The 26,306-nt window shown below is 36.7% G+C and overlaps 1 protein-coding gene across 1 annotated transcript in view; it reads left to right on the top strand.

The window, feature by feature from the left end:
• Positions 1-26,306, top strand: part of LOC129237628 (cytotoxic granule associated RNA binding protein TIA1-like) — a 126,687-nt gene that overhangs the window by 15,966 nt on the left and 84,415 nt on the right. The window contains exons 2-4 of the mRNA XM_054872502.1: positions 6-93; positions 11,430-11,505; positions 11,769-11,865. Coding sequence (XP_054728477.1) covers positions 6-93; positions 11,430-11,505; positions 11,769-11,865 — 261 coding nt within the window. The remainder of the gene's footprint in view (positions 1-5; positions 94-11,429; positions 11,506-11,768; positions 11,866-26,306) is intronic.

Below are 26,306 nucleotides of genomic sequence, written 5' to 3'. Positions count from 1 at the left end.
TTCAGAACAATTTCATATTTTTGTGGGTGATTTGAGCTCAGAAATCGAGACCCAACAATTACGCGAAGCTTTTACACCATTTGGTGAAATTTCGTAAGTATAGAAATAAAGTATGGGAATAAAAAAAACTTTAACTATAAGAAAAAGAGATGTATGACTTCCAATAAGAACGGGTCAGACTTGAAACGAATAGAATGCGTAAAATTTATTAAATTTAAATATTTTAAATATTAATTTTAAATATTTTAGATATTAAATTTTAAAAATTAAATTATTAAAGCTAGTAGCCCATAGGTCTTACAGAAGTGTTTTACATCAGTTGTACGATTTAAGTTGCTAAGTGCTTAAAAACTCCCACCAAAAACTGAAATTAATATTGCTGAAGCTGTTGAACACTTCAACTGTTGCTTACAACAAGCTGCTTGGAATTCGAACCCGCCTATCTCTTTGCCAAAAAAGGCGCAACAAATTTCTCCCAGTATTAAAAGAAAACTACGGGAAAAACGGATTGCAAGAAAAAAGTGGCAGCAAACTAGACACCCGACAGATAAAACAAACTTAAATACACTCACAAGGTAGCTTAAAGAAGCTCTTGTTAATGAACGAAGCACACAATTTAATCGCTATCTCAGAAGTCTTAACACTACAGCAGATTCTGAGTATTCGCTCTGGAAAGCTGCTAGAAATATAAAAAGATCTATACCCCAAATACCAGCCCTTCGAATGGAAAATAATGAATGCGCTAAAAGCAACTCCGAAAGAGCAGCGACATTTGCCCGGCACTTAAAAAGAGTATTTGCCCCACACTCAATGGTCTCTTCACCCAGTTCCATAGAAGACATAAATTCTGTACTAACACAAACCTATCAAATGGAGCCACCCATATGTAAATTCTCAAATTTGAAGTGAAATCAGTTATCAAAAATCTGAACACAAATAAAGCTCTCGGCTACGATCTTATTGCAGCCAAAGTACTCAAAGGCCTGACAGAAATAGGAGTTACTCTGTTAACGTATTTATTTAATGCAATTATACTAACTGCAAATTTTCCTGCCCAATGGAAAGTGGCTGAAATCAAAATGGTTCTCAAACCTCGCAAAAAACCAGATTCAGTTGAATCGTATCGTCCAATCAGCCTACCAACGATAACTTCCAAACTTCTGGAATGTATTATTGTCATAAATGTAGAATAAAGTCCAATAAAACAAAATTAGTACTAGTCACATTCACTCTTAAGCGAGACACTTGCCCACTCGTCATACTCAACGATATGGAAATTCCACAAAGCAATGAAACCAAATATATAGGAATGCATCTAAACAGAAAATTAACGTGAAACACACATGTATTCTCAGAAATAAAAGCTCTTGGTATTAAAATCAGAGACCTTCACTGGCTTTTAAATTGTCATTCCCAAGTTCTAAAACCCGTGTGGACATACATATAGTATTCAACTTTGGGGCACTGCGGCAAACTCCAATATAGACATTTTACAACGATTTCAGTCAAAGACATTAAGAATGATCATCAAATCACCCTACTAACTATATTACAAACTCGCGGAGTGATAGCAAATCCCATTGCTTTCCCCCGACTCAAAAGAAAATCCACCACATATATCCTCTTCTAGTGGGAAAAACTAAAGTGGGTTGGACCACTGGGTGCATGCTATAAACGACGGAAATTCTCTATCTGTTAGCTTAAGTTATTCTACAAATATTGCTTAATATATGTATACAGCTTTTAATAAAAGTGTTCTTTAAAAAAAAAAAACAAAAAAGTGCTTATTAAAATCGAATTTGTTGCGACGTAGACCTTTCCAATAAGAACGGGCACACATTTAATACACAGACAGTATGTAAGGTGGTAATGGGATTCCCTTCACTTCACATTCTAAGCATAAAATATAGTATTATCCAAACAACAGTCGCGATCGCAGAGATCCAAAGGTCTAATTTTCAACGACTCCGCTGCGTAAATCCAGTTAAATTTGAGCAGTTACCCCAAGTGTATTGACCTGAAGTCATTTGTCATTTGGAGCTTAAGGGGGAGCCTGCTTTAGAGGCTTCAAAAAATCGATTTTTTCGTTAACTTTTTTGGAGAAGGAAAGAAATATTCGATTGAAACGAAATTTTCAGGTTTTATTGTTATATATTATATTTCAACAGTCTTCTCAAATTTTTTCATTAAAATATTGCCGAGGCGCTTCGAGTGTGCATGTGTCGTGTGGCGGGAAAGATGCAGGTCGCAATTTTCATCAGAAACCAAAAACCTAAAAAAAATTTATTTTAGTATAGTATAGCTTCTAGGCCGCCGTAGCCGAATGGGTTGGTGTGTGACTACCATTCGGAATTCACAGAGAGAACGTAGGTTCGAATCTCTGTGAAACACCAAAATTAAGAAAATCATTTTTCTAATAGCGGTCGCCCCTTGGCAGGCAATGGCGAACCTCCGAGTGTGTTTCTGCCATGAAAAAGCTCCTCATAAAAATATCTGCCGTTCGGAGTCGGCTTGAAACTGTACGTCCCTCCATTTGTGGGACAACATCAAGACGCACACCACAAATAAGAGGAGGAGCTCGGCCAAACACCCAAAAAGGGTGTAAACGCCAATTATATATATATAGCTTCTAGGTAAACCAAGAAAATTAAATAAAAAGTGAGAAATTAAATTTTTGCTAATAAAAAAAAATTAATTTTTTTGGTAAAACAAATTCAGTTTAGATTGTTTTAAAAGTGGGTTAATCATAACTTTCTTAAGGTTCAACTAGAAGAGAATTTAATGCCGAATACAATCAATGCTATCTCGTTTCGATAGGACGTTTAAATGTTTCCCTATCTTTCCCGCCAATCGTACTAGTCTTATCTAGAAAGGAAAGCAGAACTATCGTAGGTATGCTGACAGGCCACAATTTGTTACCGGCACACATATAGAAGATGGGAATTACAAACAATGATAGCTGCTGATTTTGCAATGAACTGGAAGAGAGAGAAACTCTAGAACACCTTCTATGTTCTTGCCCTGGATTGCTATAATCCGAATGAGGTTAGAATGTCTCTCAGGGTTAGAGCTTCAGAGCTTACTTAGATTTTCAAAAGACACAGGATTATTATAAGAAGCCTACTACAAGGAAACGTAAGAGTCAAGCTCCATATGGTACCACTAAGGACCAATAGGTCTATGTGATGGCTTTCAGCCAGCCAGGTCAACCTAACTTAACCTAACCTAACCATTAGCTATAATGGCTGCTATTTTTGAGCTAGACTTTGTATTAATTTCTGCGCCAGTTGTATGGAGGCAATTGGCTACAAATCAGCATAACCGCCCATATTTGCTTTCCTTTGAGTTTTTGCTTAACCATTGCAATATAATTTTCAATAAGGTTGTCATCGGGCGACTGTGAAGGCCAATCCAACATTTCATTCCCCGTTTGCTGTTTTCACTCTGCACACCCTCAGCTTCGATACTTGGCTTGGGATCGTTGTCTTCTTGTAGAACCCACGGCCGGCTAGTTATTCCAAGCATCTTCGCGGTTGACAGTGATAATGTTTTTTGGTAAATTTTATTAATCAAAAAACGGCATTCAAATTGACAGTAAACTCGAATAAACAACCAAGTCCTTGTTGGGAAAAGCAGCCCCAAACATGAATCTAAACTGGATGCCTAATACTTTGTTGAAGTAGTCGATTATCAGCAGTACACCAGGGTCCACGTATGCGACTATATATATATATAAATGAACAATTGAAAATTCAATAAAAATACCGCAAGACTTATATTAGCACAAATGGGAGGCTCATCCGTGAATACCATTCCGTTCTGAATTTGCCTTAGCCCATGGAAGTATCTTTTCAATGTGCGATAATGAGAGCAGTGGTTGTTGCAACGTGCTGAGGAATTTGAGGTCTGTTTACGTGCATCCATGCATCTTCTCTTTGAATACATTAATATCTCTGCAACATCCTTATAACAGCACAACTGAACACACCGATAAGTTCGGCTTTGTCACAAATTAATCAATGACCTTTTCATCTTGCTTTAGAGAGGGGGTTTTTTGGGCCTCCTCTGGGGTAGTCGTCATCGTTTTTGACTTTGGCATACCATTGCAACCATTTCTTTACGAATGTCTTCAACTTCTGGGTACATTTTGTTTCATATGTATGTGGCATTTTTGGACCTTTAGGGTGTGCACATGGAACATTGCTTCAAATCGTTTTTCATACGCGGAACTCATTTTGTAAAATCAGCGTAAGCAGAATTTTTTATAACGAAACTCCAAGCTTCAATTTTGCCACCCACGTTTCTATTAGTCATAATGTACTTCTCAAGTTCTAGTACTTCTAAGTTTATAATTCGTGAAATATCTCCCTCATTTTTATGTTTTAAATGCAGTGTTAAGCCAATAAAAAAAAAAAAAATTTCTAGCGCCAATAATATTCCATCCTAGACGGGTAAAGAATCACTCCATATCATCCACAGGATAAAAAAAAGTACTCTTCATGCTCTTTAGTACCTTTTAATTTGTGTTGTGTGACTAGTCCACATCTTCAGTCAATTCCTAAACCACTCTACATTTAGATATTTAGGCCAAGAGTATGTAAACCTTTTCTCTGTCCCTAGTAGTTTTTCACATATAGCAAATTTGCGAATGACCTTCCGAGTTGTTCGATATCTTGAATGGAATTTTGAACAAAGTAATCCGATTTCATGTGATTCCTTCAACTGGATGAATTAAAAAGCTTTAAAAATTGTTAAGTAATGACACGGCGATGGGTAAAAATAAAGCAAAGTACCTCTATTACAAAGACTTACCTCAAATTGTGGAGTGTTTAGCCGAGTAGGCATGTGTGTGACCAACATCTGTTTGACCTAAGTTCGATTCCCACTGAGGATATGAAACATCAAGTGATATAAACTTGTTTGTATGTAATAGCAGTCACCTCCGGCATTCATGGATGTATTCTGCGATAGAAGAAGGTTCACATAAAATCCGTCTGAAATTGCAAAGTAACATTAAATATTACAGTGTCTTTTACGTTGCCACAACAGTCGGTTCTGCGTAACCGAAATGATCCGGATTTAGATCCGGCCAAGAACTGTCACTTCAGCAGCATTCCTGGTATATGTAACAAGAACAACAACAACATTACAGTTCTTCCATTTAGCGCATGAAATGGGATAAAAATATTTTAAAAATGCCCCTCTTTCAATATTAACAGAATTGAGTACAGCTTCTCCTAAAACCTCATCCTTTATAATAAATATTTTATTACTTCAGATACGAACTGTAGTCCCAACAATCGACTAAGATTAAAATTAGCCAGGTTTTGGGTAGGTGAACTGGTTGAAGTGCCAGTCTGGCACTCCTGTAATAGCACTAAAGCGCCGTTTTGATACCGTTATGAGACCTCCAACAGCCAGAGCTGTTGATATAATAGAGGAGACGGTTTGGTTTTTATGTTGGCGTACTGCCCCAGGCTGTCGAAGAAAGGAGCGCCTCCTAACCTTAGTCGTCTAGCTGCCAAGTCCGGACATTTACATAGAAAGTGCTCAACAGTCTTCTTCCCTGATGGGTCCCCACAGCTTCTACAAGGAGGGTTAAATGATGATCCTAGCTTTTCCGCGTGTGTGCCGATCGTCCAGTGTCCGGTAAACACAGCTACAAGTTTGGAAATTGAATGGTCCTCAGAAAGTCTTTTGTATATCGTATTGGGACCAAAAAGTTTTCGAAATAGCACTTGAAGAAATGGTGCTCCATCTTTTCTGCGCTTTCCTGAGAAATAATTTGTGCAGTTCTTCTTTAACAACTGCCAGTGGGATGCCGATGACCGGGTAAGAGGTCTCTGAGGCCAATTCAATACCCTTCCTTACACGCTCATCAGCAGTTTGATTTCCCTCTACGTTCCTATGTCCTAGAACCAATATTAGAGAAATGTTACCTGCACACCCAAGAGATTTGATGTCCTCCTTACAGGAGTTTACTCCATGACGTTCGTTCTGCACCAAGGCGTTGTCAGAGCCTTAATCGCAGCTTGACTATCGGCGAAAATGTTAATGTCCCCCTCGCTCCGGCGTTCCCTAAGCCTTTTGCATGCCTGCAGGATCGTAAAGACTTCTGCTTGAAAAACACTAGCAGTGTTCGGCAGTTTAAAGGTGATAGATAAATTGGCTGATTTAGAGAAAACCCCTGCTCCGACTCCCGATTTCATCTTGGAACCGTCAGGGAAGACAGAGGGACAGGCTTTTACTTAATTTAGAAATTATGTTTACGCACACACATAACAACGTATATCACAGCCCACAAATTCCATGCAAAATTCGCGCAAATTCCATTTGATCCAAATCACTTCAATACTAAATCAAACACTCACCATTTCGTTCCATATATTTATATGTGTAAGTGTATTTGTGTACTGCATCCTCCGTTCATATACAATAGATAAATATTTATGCACAAAATCTGGCTATTTCCACTGCCAACCTTTAGCAATCGCTTGACTTACGCTTATTTGTCGAATATTTAACGCGGATTTGCCTGTCGACAACAGACTGACGAGACACTTCTCCAACAACAACAACAGCCACAATAACTACAAAAGCAAACAAAGTGGTTAACATAGGCGACACCTTGCTTCGCCTGAAAGAATAGTTAGTAGTGCTGTTAACAGGCAGCAGGCGAGAAGCACATCATCGCCATACCCATACACAAAATGCATATGAACGGTAACTGCGCGCCTAAAAATCCTCTACTACTTCAGTGCTTAACTGCAAAGAGCTACTCGCTCGTTGTTGTTGACTTGACGGCCTAACAGGAAGACGCGAAAGTGACACCATGTGAAGTGTTTGCCGAAAGGCTGAATGGCAGAGGCAGAAACGATATATGTAATAATAAGAGTGTGAATGTATTTGCTTAGAGGTTTTGTTTAGCAAAGAAGATTGCGTGGAAATGTAACAAAAATATATAATATTTGAGCGGATTGCTGATGTTTGAGTTGGTTAGCTGTCATAAGTAGGAGTGAGAAGAGGTAAAGGTAGAGAGTGGAGAAGGTAGAGAAAAAAAAATAGAAGGGGAAGAATGGGGAAAATTGATTAAATGTAAATATTATTCTGTATTTACTGCGAGATGCTTTCAATGCATTGTCGGTATCGAAGTTATTTAATAGTAAAGTGAGTAATTTATTTTGTGCAATAAACAGTTACATTCCTTGATGGTTTAAATATAAATTTTTTCATAATTATGGCCTCCAGTTATCGAGTAACCCTCGGTGAAAGTATCGTAATGACTAGCGCGACTATGTTAAAGAAAATTGAACACAGCGCCGTGGACGTTCAATAATGTGTGTGACTGACACATAGATGGCGGCACTAGTACTAAATCAATATTTTTTTCGAAAGTTGGCAACCTTTTTAGGCTTACTGTCAAAATCATATGTTAATCCGACCATTTGTTTACAAGTTACAGGGCTTTAAGTGACGCTACTTTTGAGTTAAAAAAAAAATGAATTCAAAGCAATTCCGTGTGCTGATTTATCATTGTTTTTTAATGGAAAAAAATACTGTTCAATGCCAGGAATGGCTTGAAAAACATTATTCGGACTCTGCTCCATCAAAAAGAAGAATTTGTTATTGGTATGCCGAATTCAAACGTGGTCATACAGACACCGATGACATTCCATCTACTGGAAGGCCAAATGACGCTGTTATTCCGGAAAACGTTGAAAAAACACTGAAAATCATTATGTCCGACCGTAAAGTGAAAGTGAGGGAGATTGCTGACATTTTAAAGATATCAGCAGGCAGTGTACAAACCATAATACACGAACATTTGGGTATGAAAAAGGTGTTTTCCAAATGGGTGCCGCGTTTGCTCACACCGGAGCAAAAACAACAACGAATCGATGATTCAAAGAGCTATTTGGACATGTTTACGCGCAATAAGTCGGAGTTTTTGCATCGGTACATCACAATGGATGAAACATGGATCCACCATTTCACCCCAGAGTCAAATCGGCAGTCTGCTGAGTGGCATGCAGCCGGTGAAAGCGGTCCAAAGCGACCAAAGACGCAGCAGTCGGCTCGCAAGATTATGGCGTCTGTATTTTGGGATGCGCATGGAATAATAAAGTAATCGCCGAAACTGAGGCCTATTTTGAAGGCAAAGAAAAATCGCTTTACAAAGGCGGTATCGAAAGATTGGAAAAGCGTTGGAATGTTTGTATCTCCCTAAAAAATGTGTTTTAATTAATTAGTCACACACATTATTGAACGAAAATTAAAGGTGAAAAAACATTATCGAAAAATTGGTGACTATTTATCACGATTTTCCACCTTCACTATCTACTTATACAATTCAAAAGTAGTTGAGTAAATTTAAAAGAAGCAGGAAGGCAGGGTATTGAATATAACTCTCGCACCGGCTTACGCGTTACTGCCATTGCAGAAGAAAATGTGAAAAAAGTAGAGAAACTGGTACCGGAGGAAGCACGAATAAAGGTTATATTTTTAACAGAGAATACTAACTTATCAGTTATTACCATGCGCACTATTCTTCAGTGTGCACAGTTTTTATCGTTCTAAAGATCACACGAAAAAAAAACTGCAGCGAGTCATACCAAGTGAACTCGATGGCTGTTGGATGGCATTTTTTTCGTTATTCATATAAAATTCACATATAATCATGGCACTGTGCGACGGTGCGTTCTCTTGGCGCAAAATCCACGAGTTGCTTTCTTACAAATCCTTTCTTTTCTGACGAATTGCCTCACGTAAGCATCTCATAACGCCCAAATAATAGTCCACATTAGCTGTCTGACCGTTGCAATCCATAAAAACCATGAGCAACGTGGGTTCCTTGGTCTTAGTTCACTCGGAGCTCTCCCTCCCTGGCCTGATATCTGGATTGCTAGTCGTACTTAATGAGTCTGCTGAATGTTGGGTTGAATTCAGCCTTTGAAATCATGACTTTGGCGATGTCTGTTTTTGCATGAAATTGAGGTTCTTTGGGATCAACTTTGCAGCAACAGTGCAAACCCAAATCATTAACACAAATGTTCTGAATGGATCCATAAGCAATGTTCAAGGCCTCTGCCAGCTCTCTGATGGTTAGTTTGTGGTTATTTTTAAACTTTTCTTACACTTCATGGATGTTTTCATCAGTTTTCGATGTCGATGGCCTGCCGCTACGTTCGTTATCCTCGATGGACTCACGATACCTTCAGAAGTTTTCATGCCGATCATAAACGGCTCTTTTCTTGAAAGTCTCGTTACTGAAACAGTTTTCCAACATTTTTAAGTTAAGTTTTCCAACCATTGCATTAATTTTTAGCGCAAATTTTAATTCGAAATCACTTTTAAAACTGTAAAAATTGTAAAACACACTTAGAGGTAGATTTATTCAAGACGGCCTTAACTTTTACAAATTTCGAGCAAAAGCGATAATGCCAATGGCAGGAATGTTAATTAAGGTGGGGCAACCTAACAAAATAAAAAGAAAAAAAAAACAGAACTGAAATCAGCTGCATTAAAGCGTTATTTGGCGGTTTGGTTCCGCGACCCTTTTGATGGAGGTAGCATATCATATCGGCGAGTGTCGTAAGCGATGGAACAAGAGCTGTATGAACTTTAAGGCGACACAGACATAGCGCAGCGAATAAAGATTCAGCGGCTACGTTGGCTGTGTCATATCGTCCGAGTGGATACAAACGCTCCGGCTCCGAAAGTATTTGATGCGGTACCAGCTGTTGGTCGCAGACGAAGAGGAAGACCTCGTCTGAAGAGCTGGGATTCACTTGGTGTCTCGTACTGGCGCCAGTTAGCACGGAAAAGTTACTGACTTTGTTTCTACTCGTATGAACATACACACAACTTCTGTATTAATTATAAATTTGACCGTCATGCCATCATATATCCGCATCATCCCCATTAACGCTGATTTGTCTAATAAAAATTTAAATGCTAGATTTAAAAAAAAGTTAATAACACCACAAAGTGGTTCGGATTAGGTACGAAAAGCTCCAAGGCACAGAAAGCAGAAAAACGAAAAAGAAATTTAAAAAAAAAATAATAATAAATGCCCAACCCAAAGATGTGTGTTTACGAAATTGAAGGCAAAAAACTAATTTAATTAATTCACAAACATAAAAAGAAATCAAAAATGGCAGAGCGGATTGGATTGCATAGTAAAAGTTCCAAACGGAAAGATAAAAGAAAGTAATTAAAAAGAAATATCAAAACGGAAATAATATAAACTGAAAAATTAAAAGGAAAATAATAATTAAATTAATTAACAAACATAAAAGGAAATCAGAAACTGTAGAGCAAACATAAAATAAATATATTTATTTAACTTTTATTTATCCCCACCACCGCTTGCCCGCCGACGTGCAGCATTTTAATATACCTTGACAACTTTATTTAACGAGCTTTCTACCCCGCCCCTCTATCGCTTGAAGCGCTGTTGCGTTTTGCTCCACATTCGCTAATAACATTGGAAAAATCCAGGCATCTGTTGTACGTGGGTGTGTGTACGATTTATGTGTGTGTGTTGTTTGTGTTGCCTGTTTGCTCTCTGGGGTGTATGTGAAGGCTACAACATAAGCGCGAAAAGCACTCAACTCACACCTTTGACGCTGCTTAGCATAAGCAACGCCTCGCCCCTCTAACTTCTGCAAAAATATTATATAAATTAACTTTTATTAAAATTTGCATAAATGTTAAAGTTCTGCTGGGCGATGGTCGGGGGAGTGCGGGGGGCGTGGAGTGTGATGTGCCATCAGAGACACAATTCCACAATTTCTGCCCGTGATATCACTTTGCCACACTGCCTTCAATGCAAATAAATGTTTCACTTTTTGTTTCGCTGTTTTTTTTTTTTTTTTGCTAATTTCTCTTCTTTTCCTTTTTCTTTTTCTATTTTGCTTATTTGCATAGTAGCAAACAAATGTCGGTAGACAAATAAATATTCATTCGCGCGCAAGCATACAAAGCAAATATTTCTTGGCAGTTTTATTCAAGAGTAGCAAGCGGTGGCGAATGGGTGCAGCAGCAAGGTGGAATGTGCGCTGTGAGATGCGGTCGACGCTTAATGGCAGACTCGCTTCATGTTTGACACTTTAATATTTTACTTTATTAAAAAGTTTCACCGCGTAACTCCCAGCAGTATTAATGCAACGCCAATTCAACGCACAACTCGTTTAGTCTGTGTATTTGCACTACTGCTCGTCCATACATAGAGATATTACAAATAAGTTAGCGGGGCGTTATTACTAATTTATTTTAATTAAAAAAGCTACCCCTTCACGAAAACCAGTTTCACAGTACAATAGAACTACAATCCCATTAGCATTTCTCTGTTATTTAGCCAACCCCAAAAGTTTCTATCCAAAATAATATTTACACACCCCTTCTCTTGTGTTTGTCTTCCTTTGCAGTGATTGTCGCGTTGTACGCGATCCACAAACATTAAAATCAAAGGGTTATGGATTTGTGTCATTTGTCAAAAAATCGGTGAGTACTTTTACGTTTTATTTGCCTTAAATAATTGTTGACTCCAATTCATTAGTTATTAATTTAGCCCGAAAACTTTTAGCAACTCTTTCATCTTAATTAAAAAGCATGGCGCACAATTTTCCCTCAGTCACTCAGCCACTCAGTCACTAACTCAACATATTTTCCTATATATACAGACTTACATACTTACATACACACATTTAACCTCTACTAATAATTTCAATTTCATTCGTACTTCTCTCATTTTCACTGCACAACAGGAGGCTGAAAGCGCCATCACAGCTATGAATGGACAATGGCTCGGCTCGCGTTCGATTCGAACGAATTGGGCCACACGAAAACCGCCAGCGAGTAAAGGTGAGTGAGTGCGAAAAACAAAAAACAAAAAAACTTATCTAGTATTCTTTTTGAACGAAAAATGTCTGCAAATATAAATCCACATACATTTTTGTACCTGTGGGGAATTCGACTCACTACAAATTCAACGTAAGTCCACTATTTCTCCTGAGTCTCAAGGCATACACATAAGTTGCCTTTTAGGCTGTTCCGTTGACTACTCTGGTATGTCGAAGTGCTTGCGGCGTAAAGAAGGGAATATTAAATAAGATAAATCAGAGCATTTAATATTGGCGTTAATTATATCGGATGTTTTCTTTAGCTGCATGAGAACTAGCAATATCGATAACTATGGTTTGACAGCTGAGAATGGCAAACTGGGGTGACATTTCTGTTCAGTAAGGCTTGTCAAGCCATCATGATGCTTTTACTGTCAGAGCAGTGCTTCCAAACTGTGGAAATTTCCTTTGACAAAAATTAATCTGCACATGAAGTTCATACGCTCAATTGGTCGATGGACAAAATCCGCAAATGATGAGTTTTATTTAGAGAACTTGGAGGAACCTGAGGTTCATATTAGTTCCCCAAAAAATATGATATTTCAAGACATTCTGAATATTGCAAAAATACCACTTTTGCAAATAGTGGAAGATACTTTTACCGATAACATTCAGTTATAAAATTTATTCATACTCATTTTTTTCCACTCGTTTTTAACAAAAACCTTTGTTCGTAAGCTGCATTCGTGAAAAAATATTGTTTAAACGTAATCCAACTGTACCCAAATATTTAAGCTTGAAATAAAAATATTTGAAATAACCTTTTTTCTGGTAATCATAATCATCTATATACATATATAAAAATGAAATGATGTTCGTTTGTACGCATTTTTTTGCGCCGATACGAGGCCAATTTTATTCGTTCTTTTTTCATATTATAGGGATCCACTAGGGGAAGGTTTTTGGCAAAAAAAAATTTCTTTTAAATATTTTCTTCATATAAAAAAAAGAAAAAATCAAAATATTGTACAAAACAAAACTTGCTCGATTCTTAGATTAAAGTAAGTTTCGAATCGACATTCATTTTATGTGTACAACTTTTTTTGAATTTTTCGTTATTGTATACAGAAATTTCAAATGATTCGAATGAAAATTTTTTTTTTTTTTTTATTTCTTCCATAAAATATTACACCTGTCGTTAGACAATCAGTAATTTGATTTACAAAAAGATGGAATGAGAGTGATATTGAAGGGCCAATGCCCCCAAGCTCATTTAGAAGAAATATATACATATTATTTAAAAACAAGTGGTTAACAAACAATGACATATACGATTAGTTGACAATTGATTACAAGGATTTTGCAAGATCTGTTGGTGTTTGACGGTTAAGCCGACTTTGGGTAGATTTTTCTTTATTTGGTAGTCTTCTCATCATAGGATTTGTATGCGTTAATAGTCTATTCATGTGTCTTCTGCTAGCGCTTTGTATTGTTTCATCAATAGTATCGATGTCAAGGTCGCGATGAATATCTGCGTTAGGTATGTACCAAGGTGCATTAGTTAAGATCCTAAGTATTTATGTTTCAGTTTCCTAAGTAAGTATGTTTCAATTCAATTGAGCAATGCTTTCTTCGACCAATTCTATATGGAAATGAATGCGTTTGCAAACGATGTTTTCGGCTATGAACAAATGTTGGAATCGAATGAAAAAGGAAAGAAACGCGAAATGATAAAAAAAAATCTTGGAAAATTTAAAATGAATGGTGCTTCATTGGAAAAATTCAAAGGTAATAAGAACATACACAAGATAAAGTTAGAATTCGAATTTTTAGATTTATTTTGTTTATTTCTCATTTTTTCAGTAGTACACCACACAACAACTCATTCCAACTCTGATTTTGAAATCCTGTTGGAATTGGTGATCGATAATTTTGTCACTATAATGGTCAATGGAAATTTGCGTGTATGCAAATTGTTATTATTTACCATATCAACTTTTTATGGGACATATGGACCAAATGAACACAAAAAAATAATTTAGTTTTGTTTTGATTTTTTGCAACATTTTGGTTTTCAGTTTTTTAGAAAAAAAGTAAATTTTTTGGTTTTGAGGAAATTTGTTTATTGTTGCTATTTGTGAAAGCGTAGATATTTGTAAGTATTTGACTATAATCCTAAAAGTTAATGGAATACCACTATGACACATAGAAAACATTTTTTCAAAGGGGTGTTTTTCGAAAATTATAATAAAAATTGTTTTCAAAAATTTTGAAGAAACAAAGTAAAATAAAAAAATTTCGAAAGCATGAAATTTTTTAAAAACCAAATTTTCCTCAAAAAGATAAAAGAAATTTCTTCGAAGAGGTGTTTTTCTAAAATTACAAAAAAAAAAATTTCAAAAATTTTAAACAAATAAAATAAAACTTTTTCAAGGGTATGAAATTTTTTCAAAACAAAATTTTCTGAAAACCAAACAAAATTAAAAAAAAAATGGTGTTTTCAAAGCATTTCATATTCCACTATTAATAGAGAATACATTTTTTCGAGGGGGTGTTTTTCAAAGCGGAAAAAAATCTTTTTTAACAAATCAATTTAAACTTTTACAAAAGTATGAAATTTTTTCAAGAACAAAATTTTCTCAAAAACAACAGGAATGATAACATTGCCTAACAATTTCTGCACTTTTGCCCAGTCTAAAGAGGCATTGATACAGAGTGTATTTCCAAACATAGTTCAACATTACAAAAACCATGATTGACTCAGCGAAAGAGCAATTTTAGCTGAGAAAAATAAGGACGTCAGTGATATAAATTCAGCTATTTTAGATCAAATACCTGGTGACATAGTTGCGTATAAGTCAATGGACACTATTACTGATCAAGATGAGGTCGTAAATTATCCAACTGAATTCTTAAACTCACTCGATTTGCCAGGCTTACCACCTCATAATTTACGATTAAAAATTGGAGCACCGATTATTATGCTGCGCAATAGTAATGTGCCACGACTTTGCAATGGTACCAGACTTGCTGTGAAGAAGCTAATGGGTGACGTTATCGAAGCAACAATTTTGAAAGGGAAGTACAAAGGAGAAGACATTTTGATACCCTGAATTCCACTGATTCCGGCGGATTTACCATTCGATTTCAAACGTTTGCAGTTCCCTATTCGCCTTGCCTTCGCTATGAGAATTAATAAGGCGCAAGGACAGTCTCTACAAATGTGCGGTATTAATTTAGAATACCCAATTTTTTCTCATGGACAATTGTATGTAGCTTGCTCACGAGTTGGCAAACCATCGTCATTATTCACGCGAAAGATGAAAAAACCAAAAACGTTGTCTATTAAAAAGTGTTACAATAAAGTTCGAATGAAATTGTGTCAAAGAATTTGCTTTGTTTCGTTTTAATTTTATTCTCTTTCAGCAAATCATTGAATTTATCGTCTAGCGAAGCGGGCGAGGGTACGCTAGTTAATTATAAATAGATGCTTACAGTAGCTCAAGGACAAAGTGTTCCCGTGTTCCCTTTTACAATATTTAATTATATTTTTCGGGTAGCATTGTTTTTTCGTTAATTGTTTGAGTTAATAAAGGGTTTTCCAATAAGAGGTGTTATCGTTTCGTGTTTCGCTGCGTGTGTGGCACATGGCGTCGGCTTGTTGAAAATAAACGTTGTCCAGATATATACCATCCAATTCCGGCCATAAAAAATCGTTAATCAATCGATAGCGCAATCCATTCTTCGTAGCTGTTGCTCCAGCTACATTTTAAAAAAGTAAGGTCCAATGACTCCGTCGGACCATAAACCGCACCAAACAGTCACACGTTGAGGATAGAGAGGCTTTTGAACAATAACTCTTGGATTTTCTGAGCCCCAGATCCGACAATTTTGCTTGTTGACGAAGCCACCAAGGTGGAAATGGGCCTCATCACTCAAGCTGATTTTTCGATGGAATTCCGGATCATTCTCATGCATTTCAACGACCCAATCAGCAAAGGCACGATGCTGTTGATGATCGGCCGAATTGAGTTCTTGTGTTAACTGGAGTTTACAAGCCTTAACCCCTTCGCGCCGGAGCTTTATTTTCGCTACCGGTATACTTCTTGCACGCTTGAGTATGCGAAGACGAAAGAAATAATAGAAAAAATATGTACTGCATACTTAAAAAGTCCTTAATTCCTTGCATTATCCTGGGACATATTGTCCTAATAAGTATTTATATTGGGACAATTTAATAAACCGTCGAATTTAGTTTTAAAAAATTTATTTGAAAAATTTAGTATTTTTGTGTTTTATTACAGAAAAGGTATTTACTTATGGTACGAGGCAAAACATTTGAAACAAAGTGCATTGTTGCATCTAGAGCAAACGTAATTTGTTCTCGTTTCTTTTTGCAGGGAAGTGCATCGTACGCAACGACGTCGAGAACTACCTTTTAATGGTAAATGATCACCTATGGTGATGGTCATCCACCAGTTCGCCGAGTTTTTAACTCCTTGTGCTTGGTTCCTTCCGCAATAAGGGACTCTGCTAATGGGACTATGAACTGTATCAGTGTTGATTTCTTACGGTTCAGGTCGTTATGCACAATCCAAGCATTAACAGTTGAAAGCATCAGAATCTTGAAAACAACCTTTTTCCACCACTTTTGGGATTTCCGGTTGATATCGTATACCGCTGCTTTCTGATCAGTCCACAATAGCTAAGGGGCAGGCAATTTTTTTCTTCTTACCGTCCTTTTGCTTCCTATCTACTTCTCCTATGCTCGGCTTGTGACAGTTGGAGTTAACAAGTACTTCTTTCGAGTCCATCCAACGAGTAGCTAGTAGACCATCGCAGTTTATTTGGAACTGGCTTTGCCCACGATCTAGTCGCGACCCGAACTCCGGTGTTTCTTTTCGATTTTTCATATATGTATCAATAGCAGGAAATGGAATGGATTTCATCAATGTTATTGATGTGAAAAATCGATCGAATGCAACAGCCACATCATTATCACGAATAGTACCTGCTAATTTCAAAACTCCTCTTTCTCCAAGAGTTCCAGAAAGATTAGTGGTGACATCTTTACCAGTGTATACATTCAAATCGTATGTATATCCTGTTTTTGCATCACATCGCAACCAAATTTTAACACAGCGTTTGATTGATTTCATAGGCATGTACTGCTTTAGACTGGACCTACCGTTGAATTTTGCCATACATTCATCGATATAGTTTCGAAGAAAGTAGAGTGAACCGATCGCGAGAAATACTTTGCTTTATCATTTCGTTTCCCACAGATGCGTGTTTGCTCCAATAATCATGTAATGATGGCAAATGGTTGTAGTGCATAATCATAGCCACGCCTAAAAACACCATTATTTCATGTTCATCGGTTAATGCTCTATTAGTTTTCCTCTCTTTATTAAGTTTTTTTAGTCGCTGATTTGTGCACTGTGCAATAAAAATACACAAACTTTTTGGAAAAAATTCTCTAAATACACGGAACTCGGTAGACCCTCTGGGAAGATCTACCAGAACTTAAGAATCTCTTTCTAATGGCATTCGAAATTTGGGTTCGAAACATCCATCTTCTATGATGTTAGTCCAGGTGGCAAAGGCAGGTGCTTCACTCACCTCATTCTCGCATAATTCTTCTTTCTCATCCACACTCGAATTTATGTCATCGCCAGCATATTCTTCGTCTGATTCGGAATAGAAAGCATCACTCTCACCTTCATAAGTATTATCTCCATCTGCTTTACTGTTCCCAGAGTTTGACGATGGTTTGTAGCTACTCTCAGATGGGCTAAAATCTTCCTCTTCAGAGCTTTCATATGAAATATCTGCAACCTCTTCTACAATGTACTTTTTCTTCGACATCTGGGAAAAACCATATTGGTACAAATAAGTCCCATGTAAAATGCAAACTGGGACAATAGATCCCAAGACATACAAAATTATATGCTACTCACCTTTACTGATATTCTATGTATTAAATACAATATAGGGGGAATTCTAAGTGCACTATTTACTGATTCGATGCTAACGCAATGACAATCGTGGAACATATTATATGTTTTTGACATCGTTTGTCTTGCCATATCATCACAATTTCTCAACACGTGCTTGTTAACTGGATCAGTGGTGCCACGTATATTTTAATTACGAATTTTTTTGGGATTTTTGTTATAAATGAAACCAAGAACTTTTATTGGGACAGTTAAGATGGAAGTTTTATTGAATAACAAAACTAATAAATAACTTTGTACGAGGCTGGGACATATTGTCCCAGTAGGCGCGAAAGGGTTAAGACCCAAATCTTTATGCAAAATACGGTGTAATGACGTTTGTGGAATGCCTAATTCTAAAGAACGATGAGGAATGGACAAACCTGGGTTTTCTTCAATACTTTCTGCTACAACAGCAATATTTTCGATTTTCGGCTGTTCTTGAGCGACGTGCACGGGTTTTATTCTTCACATCACTAACTTGTCCCAACAGCTCGAATTTTTTCACCAATTTCTGTATTGCGGTCCGACAAGGTGCTTCACGATGACTCAAAAATGTTGGAGGTTTACGAATCGTCTCTGCCCAATTTTCACCATTTTTATAGTGAATTTTAATAATTTATGCGTTGTTTAAGCGCGCATCGTTTCCTTTTTATTAAAGGCGTAGTTTCTACTTGTCAAATATCAAAAAATAGCAGCTTAAAAAGTGACATCTACCAAAATAGTGGGCTATTAAAAATAACACCTGTTATTGGAAAACCCTTTACACTAGTTGACATCTCCTTAATAAAGTACCAACATCATGCGCACACAGCCACAAACAACTTTCCGAAACACCGAAACACTGTTCGGAAAAAAGTAGGCTATCACTATCAAGCGATTTTGTAACTATTAAATCCTGAAAAACTGGTTTTGAAAATATCATAAAAGCTTTAAAAGTTTTTCAAATAAATACAGAAAAATACAATAATTTTAATTCAATTTACGTAACTTTTTTTAATACATAAAGAAAATATTTAGCAAAAACGTATTTCCAGGCGTTTGAAAATGATAAGACACTGTTTAATTAAAGTGATCGTTTAAAAAAAAGTTTACTTTTTTCGAACTTTTTTCCGTCGTCTATAATATTTTAGTATTCTATTGAAGCTTTAGTGAAACCTTTTTTCATCGATTCTGCTAACTTTTTAAGTAAATTAATATCTAGAGAAGCACCTTCTGCCTTAATTGCCGCTTTAAGCTCGTTACTGTTGTCGAATTGCTGATTGTTGACGTATACTCTTTTGACTAATATACCCTAAATATTTTATATTGGGTTTAGATGCGGAAAACACGCGGCCGGTCCATAGTTTCTATCGGGCAATCGGTCAAATACTGCCTTGTTTCCTTGCTTACGTGGATTCGGGCGTTGTCTTGCTGGGAAGGGCACTTCCCAATTGTCCTGAATAAAAGGAAGGAGACTATTTTTCAAAACGTTTTTGATCATTCGCGATGATGTAAACTGTATATTAAGAGTTGCTTTCGATGTAAATGCACCTCAAACCATAACAGAACCTCTACCGTAGTTGCGTTTGGAAACAAATAAGAGGGAGCTCTTGCGCAAATCTCTCCAATAATTTAAAAAACCATCGGGTCCATTATGGTTCCATTTTTTTTCTCATCTGAAAATATAACCTTTTTATAAAATAATATGAAGTTGTGTAGGTGTTTTCCAGCTTGTGCCGTGGCAAAAGATGGGGTCCTTTTCTTATTTTGGATAATTTTAATTGTTTTTAATACCTTATTTTGAACAACAGCGACCAAGTTGGCGCAAGACTTAGTCGAGTTAGAATCTTTTCTTATGATTGCTCGCTGTTCTCGACCTGATGGTGATACTTTTCTTCCAACGGCTTCAAAATGTTGTAATTCTCAGGACTCTGTAAAAAATTCCGTATAACATAACGACTACTGCCCGTTTTTTTGCAATTAATTTCATTGACGAGCCTGAATCCTTGGAGGCCAAAATTTTCTACGCTCCTCTTGTGATAGTATTGAACCCCTCGGCATTTTAGATTAAATTGAATAAAATTATAATTAAAGCCATACAAAACAACAATCAGCAACTTCTACCTCTTCAGAAGCTTATTTTCAACTAGTGTCTTATTATTATGAAAGGCCGAAAATACTAGCAAAAGTGCAGCTTCTTGGAAAAAGATAACGGTTCTACAAAATAGAGTGAGCTATCGCACCAGAAACAATTGAGGGCAGTCTTAAGTGTATAACTGTTAAAATGACGCCAAAACAAAGCTACTCCGGAAAGAAAAAGCAAGCTTACAGGTATGGTAGCTCAAAAGAGGTATACCAAAGGTGTCTTATGATTAGGAAACGCACTTTAAAAGAAAATGTGTGTGAAAAAAATAAAAAAGCAGTTTAATTTAACCACTAAAAAATCGAACTTCAAACAAAAGTAGGTCAAGAACTTGACTTGATATTGACTTTTATAACAGTAGAGTTATTTCTACAACAACAAACATATAAATCCTAATTTAAAACCTTGAGCAAATTCAACAAACATCTGAAATTTTTATCAAATTCTTAAATTTTTTACACAAAATGCTTACAAAATGTTCGGGTACATAAAGGGTTTTTCAATAAGGGCGGGTAGATGTTGAAATGGAATAAAATGGCGTTTGCTGTGTGGCACGTAGCGCCGTCCTGCTGGAACCACATGTCGTCTAGGTCCATATGGTTCAATATGGGCCATAAGAAATTGGAAAGGCCACCACGTATACCGAAAAATGGGCGCAATGCGCGCAAAATTTGCGTTAATGAACACTCATTTTGATAATAAAGTTTTATCATTTGAACAGGCTGTTCAATCGTGTAACTTGCCATGATAATTTGGCACAAACAACTAAATAATAAACAAAAGATTTAACAGATGTCACCAAAACAAAATGGCTGCCACAGGGCGCCAAAATCGACCCGCGCCAATTGAAAAACCCTTTATAGTAGAGTTTGATAGCGGCTTCCGTCGCCGAATGGGTTAGTGCGTGACTACCATTCGGAATTCAGAGAGAGCACGTAGGTTCATATCTCGGTGAAACACCAAAATGAAGAAAAAGTTTTTTCTAATAGCGTTCGCCACTCGGCAGGCAACCTCCGAATGTATTTCTGCTGTGAAAAAGTTCGTCGTAAAAAATATCTGCCATTTGGAGTCGGCCTAAAACTGTAGGTCCCTCCATTTGAAGAACAACATCAAGACGCACATCACAAATGGAAGGAGGAGGTCGGCCAAACACCCAAAAAAGGATTTACGCGCCAATATAGTTTTATAGGCGCGCTACTATCTTCACACTTGCACGCTTGCCACGGATCTCTTTTTTCATTTTTTCACACAGAAATTACCAGTGAAAAGAAAATTTTCGTATGAAAGTATTTGGATGCTTCTTTTCCTTTTTTCTCGGAACGCAAATCGAAATAATGTAATGAAAATGAGAAAAAAACTTTGATTGTATTTCCATTTAACACAAAATTATTATCCAATTCATCATCATTACCACCACTTAGTTCTGCTTCTTCTCCATAATTTTCATACATAATACTAAAGAATCTTCTACTAACCTCTTCCATTTCCTTCGCTGACATTCCTTTGTGCCTTGCCGTGCCATTTTCAAATATAACAGAAAATACTCCAAGTGTTGCTTTTCATTGCTTATTTGAAGGCTTCTTTTTTCTGCCAAAATCGAGCAGGAAATCACGACACCTGTAAACAAAATTAAAAAGTAACAGTTACCTAGCAATTTAGCTTTTGTCATGCTAATATTAACATGCTAACATATGTACATATGAAATAATTTTCTACATTACCGTTTGCTTATTGACATCTTCTATTATCTAACTGTATGTAATTTCCGGTTGTATGCATTTTTTTTATGCGCGTATTTATGTATTTGTTAATCTCTGTATGTAAGAAAACCCACCTTAATGTAAATATTTGACGACTTTTTCACCTACTTTTCCTTTTGTCCTCTATATTTGCCCATTTTTTATGTAGCTGCTTGAGCTGGCTGCTGCTACACGTGCTTGCTACTATACCTCAGCTTTTGTATATACTTGAAGGGCTTAGCTATCTACCAACACATACATACTTACACATATCCACGAGTATCCATACAGCATACAATGCAATACCTGCAGTGACCATCCGAACTGTCTTCGGAACTTCCTTAAAATGGTGATAAACGTATGAAGAATTTAACTGCTTCGAATGAAACCCCTTAAGGTGACTCAGTAAGCCAAATTAAAAGTGCAACAGGTTAAATTGGCTGATATCTCATATATCAGAACTGACTCTTAGGGATATCATGAGCCTTTTTTCTGCGTCCGTGGTCGAGCGCGGCGCGAGGATCCGTCGACGGAAATCTTTCAATTTGTGAGAAGTTAGATGACATCCTTTGGAAACTATGCCAGTTGCCTATTTCGACTACTTCTTTTCCAAAAAGAGTATTGCGGGTTTACTTTTTTAACAATAAATGCACTTGGGGAATTACCGCTGCCTGCCGCGGAACGACCGCTTTTATAAAAATTATTTAAAGTTTAATTTATTTAAATCTAGTTTTGAACCCGGCCAAAACGGTCACTTTAGTTGTAGGTAGGTAGGTGAAATGGTTGAAGTAGCTGTCTGACACCTTCCAATGAGCACTAAAGCGCCGTTTTGATACCGTTATGAGACATCCAATAGGCAGAGATCTACAGCCAGTCAGAGCTGTAGATGTAACGAAGAAGGTTGCTGGGATCTAGTTTCGAGCCCAAGCTGTCGAAAAAAGAGCACCCAGTCACGTTAAACGACTAGCTGCCAACCCGGACAAAAGCTGAGCAGACTCCTTCTCTGAAAGGGGGCTTAAATGGTAAACCTAGCTTTCCGCGTGTATGCCGTTTGTCGAGTAACCGCTAAACACAGCTACGAGCTTGCGAACTGAATGGCGTGGAGTAGCCAGGACTTTCTGTGACCTCCGTCTTTTGTACCTGTAGCCAAAGGGTTTTCAGAAGTAGCACACGAAGCCGTAACCGGGTTGGTTGGTACCTGACTACCATTCGGAATTCAGAGATAACGTAGGTTCGAATCTCGGTGAAACACCAAATTAAGAAAATCATTTTTCTAATAGCGGTCGCCACTCGGCAGGCAATGGCCAACCTCCGAGTGTATTTCTGCCATGAAAAAGCTCCTCATAAAAATATCTGCCATTCGGAGTTGGCTTGAAACTGTAGGTCCCTCCATTTGTGGAACAGCATCAAGACGCACGCCATGTGACCTGGTCTATGAAAAGGTACCTTACGTGCGAAAACAAGTTTTCGAGAAAACAGCAGTTAAAGTTTAAACTTCTAAAAACCCTTGTAACTTTTTTAAATATTAATATTTTTCAATCCGGTTTGGCTTATTTTCTTCAGCATAGATCACAGTATCAATAAAATCACAGAAGCAGTGAAAAACATTTTTTTATATATAAATAAAAAAGAAAAAGTTAATGCAAATCGCAGAAATCGTTTTAAAAAATAAGTTAGCTTTTGTACCGACATCCATGCCAAAAAAAACTTATAAGACCCGGTGACAAAAATTTTTCGAAGTACTTAATACGATTCTGGTGTCAAATTTGAAAAATTTTAAATGGCATATCCAAGATGGCGCTCCAAACAAAGAAAAAATAATTTTAGTTTTCCAAAACCCCCGAGTGAAAAGTTTCAAGCGGATCTGATGAATTTTGAAAAAATATGTCCGCCATATTGGATCCGCCATATTGAATTTCTGAAAACTGATATTGGATTCGTAATCAGCAACGCCAAAAATCCCCGTGTATTGAATCTTAAGAGGATCCGTTAAATTTAAAAAAACATGTCCGACATATTGGATCCGCCATTTTGATTTTAAATAATCTCACTTCATATTCATATTCAGCGACCTCGCAAACCCCCGAATAACAGTTTTTAAATATTTTAGTTAACTTTTGATGTTCAAACAATGCCACAATTCGTGACAAAAATTTTGACAAATCCTTAAAAACCACCATTTATAAAGTTATGAATACATTTTTTGTAACAAATTTTTTGAAAACAGACTTCAGTACCGTATTCATTACACCTCAGACTATCCAGAAATGGTTCAGTTTTTAATTTGAACAAATTATTGTCTTCGTTATTCTAATTTGTATCATGACAAAAAAATCAGTCTTTTTCGTATTTGTACTTTTTTTCACTTTTAACAAACTTTTAAATAAATTATGACTTTCTGGTTTTCAGCATTTTAAAGAGCCTTTCACACACTATTCGAATCAACAAAAAAGTGAAAAATGATTTTTTGACACGTAAGGTACCTTTTCTTAGACCAGGTCACATATATATATATATATATATATACATATGCATGAAGAAATTCAGCTCCATTTGTTCTGCGCTTTCCTGAGAAATAAGTTCCACTTTAACAAGTTGTTTGACCAGGTAGAAGACGTTTGAGACCAATTCAGTCGACCTCTTCCTGGCAAGCTAATTAGCAATTTCATTTCCTTCTACGTGCCTATGTTCTGGAACCCAGATCACAGAAATCTTACCGGCACATTCAAGAGATTTGATTTCCTCCCTACAGATTTGGTTTCCTCCTGCATCGTCAGAGCCTTGAATGCAGCTTGACTATCAGAAAAAAATTTAATATCCCCTCTCTTCAACATTCCCTGAGAACTTTGCATGCCTGCATGAACCACAAAGACTGCCTTAAAACTCTCTATTTTGGACAGTTGTGAAGAAATAGGTAAGTTGGTTGATTTAGAGAATAAACCTGCTTTGACTACAGATTCCATCATGGAGCCGTTAGTGAGAACAGAGGTACCAGCCTTGACACAAATTTTCCCCTGGATCCAGTCCAGCCTACTTGGAAAGTTTGCTCTGCCACGACCCTCAAACTACAGTTTGCAGATAGAGAGATCTGTCCGAAGCTCAGAGAAATGCGGTGTTAACTGCTTAAAAATGCTACCATATTCCTTGAGAGGTCGCCTCCATAGGTCAATCGCCTTTAACCCATTAATGCTCACACATAAAACGGGTTAAGATAGGTGACTGAAATTTTCACCAAGTATTTGTGTTGATGTTAAACGGTTCATTTCCATTTTTCAAAAAAATATCTCGAAAGATGTGGGCGTGGCAAAGCGTATGATATATCATACATAAGCGTATTCGGAGAGCTACTTCTATGAAAATAAAACTTCAATATATACATAGGTTTTGAATTCAAATCAACATTTTATTTATAAAGTGACATATTATACATCTATACATTTTTAAATTTCTTAGTTATTTGATAAGTCAGTTACATGATATTAGTAAAAACAGTTATCTGGGTGCAATCCGAAACTACCTTTCATGCAAGTTTCGTACACTTGCCACAAAATTTGCATCGGCGTTGAATTCTTGAGTTATTTACGTAGTGCTTGACTCCATCGTATCTAGTTTCGTTTTCTCGTTTCCTCTTTCGTGCTGAAACTGGACGAAGTTCTACTGGTTTTGAAAGAATGCTTACCAAAATAAGGCTCCATCGATTCGTCTATAGAAAATGAAGTTCCAAATGGTTTTCCAAGCTCTTTAAATTTTGTATTTAAATGATTCAGAATAGGCTGTGCTTTGAATGCTTTATTATACAATTTGTGTATTATTATTGAAATGAAGGTACCGATGTATTTTTTTGAATTTATTCCGCGCCATTGAACCTGCCATGGTTGTACACATCACTTTCTGTCCCCAGTACATCCGAATAGCTGATACCTAAAAATGCAACTAATAAATTTATCAGGTAATCAAGTGAAATTATGGTTGAGAATAGTCACTTTGTTGCACCCACCCCATATGTGTACAATTCCTCAAGATTTAGGGTCACCGCTTCATATCCTTTGTTTACAGCGTATTTTATAGTCTGTACTTGTATATAGGTATTTTATAAAATCGTCATCAAAAATTAGTTTAAAAAGTTGTAATGGATTTACATCGTTATTCAAAATATCTGCTATAATATCCGGAGTGTGAACGCGTATTTTGTGTTTGTGCTTTCTCTTGTTTTTAGTTTTATTTTGGACCACTTTCGACGAATTGTGGGTTTTTTCTTTTTCCTTTGAGTGGAAGCCACTGACTGCGAGGTTTTTGAATTGATCACATGATTAAAACAACTGTATATTATCCACTTCTGAATTGGCAATTTTTATCGTGCATGGCCTTTTTAGAACCCCACGGCCCAAGTCGCCCAGTATACCTTAATCGTTCTCATCTGCATCATCGCAATCGGATAACTCTTGTTCTTCAGGTGGAAATAAATTCACATCGATTGAATTGGCATTTCCGATGTCGTCTATAATAACTGCTTTATCGTCCTCATTCAGATCTTCGAGCCATCCAATTATCTCCTTAGTTGTTGCTTGTCTATAAAAAGGTATTATATATGAATACCCGTAAA

The sequence above is a fragment of the Anastrepha obliqua genome, chromosome 1 (genome assembly GCF_027943255.1).
Source record: "Anastrepha obliqua isolate idAnaObli1 chromosome 1, idAnaObli1_1.0, whole genome shotgun sequence".
In the NCBI taxonomy this organism is placed as follows: domain Eukaryota; kingdom Metazoa; phylum Arthropoda; class Insecta; order Diptera; family Tephritidae; genus Anastrepha; species Anastrepha obliqua.
This window is presented reverse-complemented; position numbering and strand designations above follow the sequence as displayed.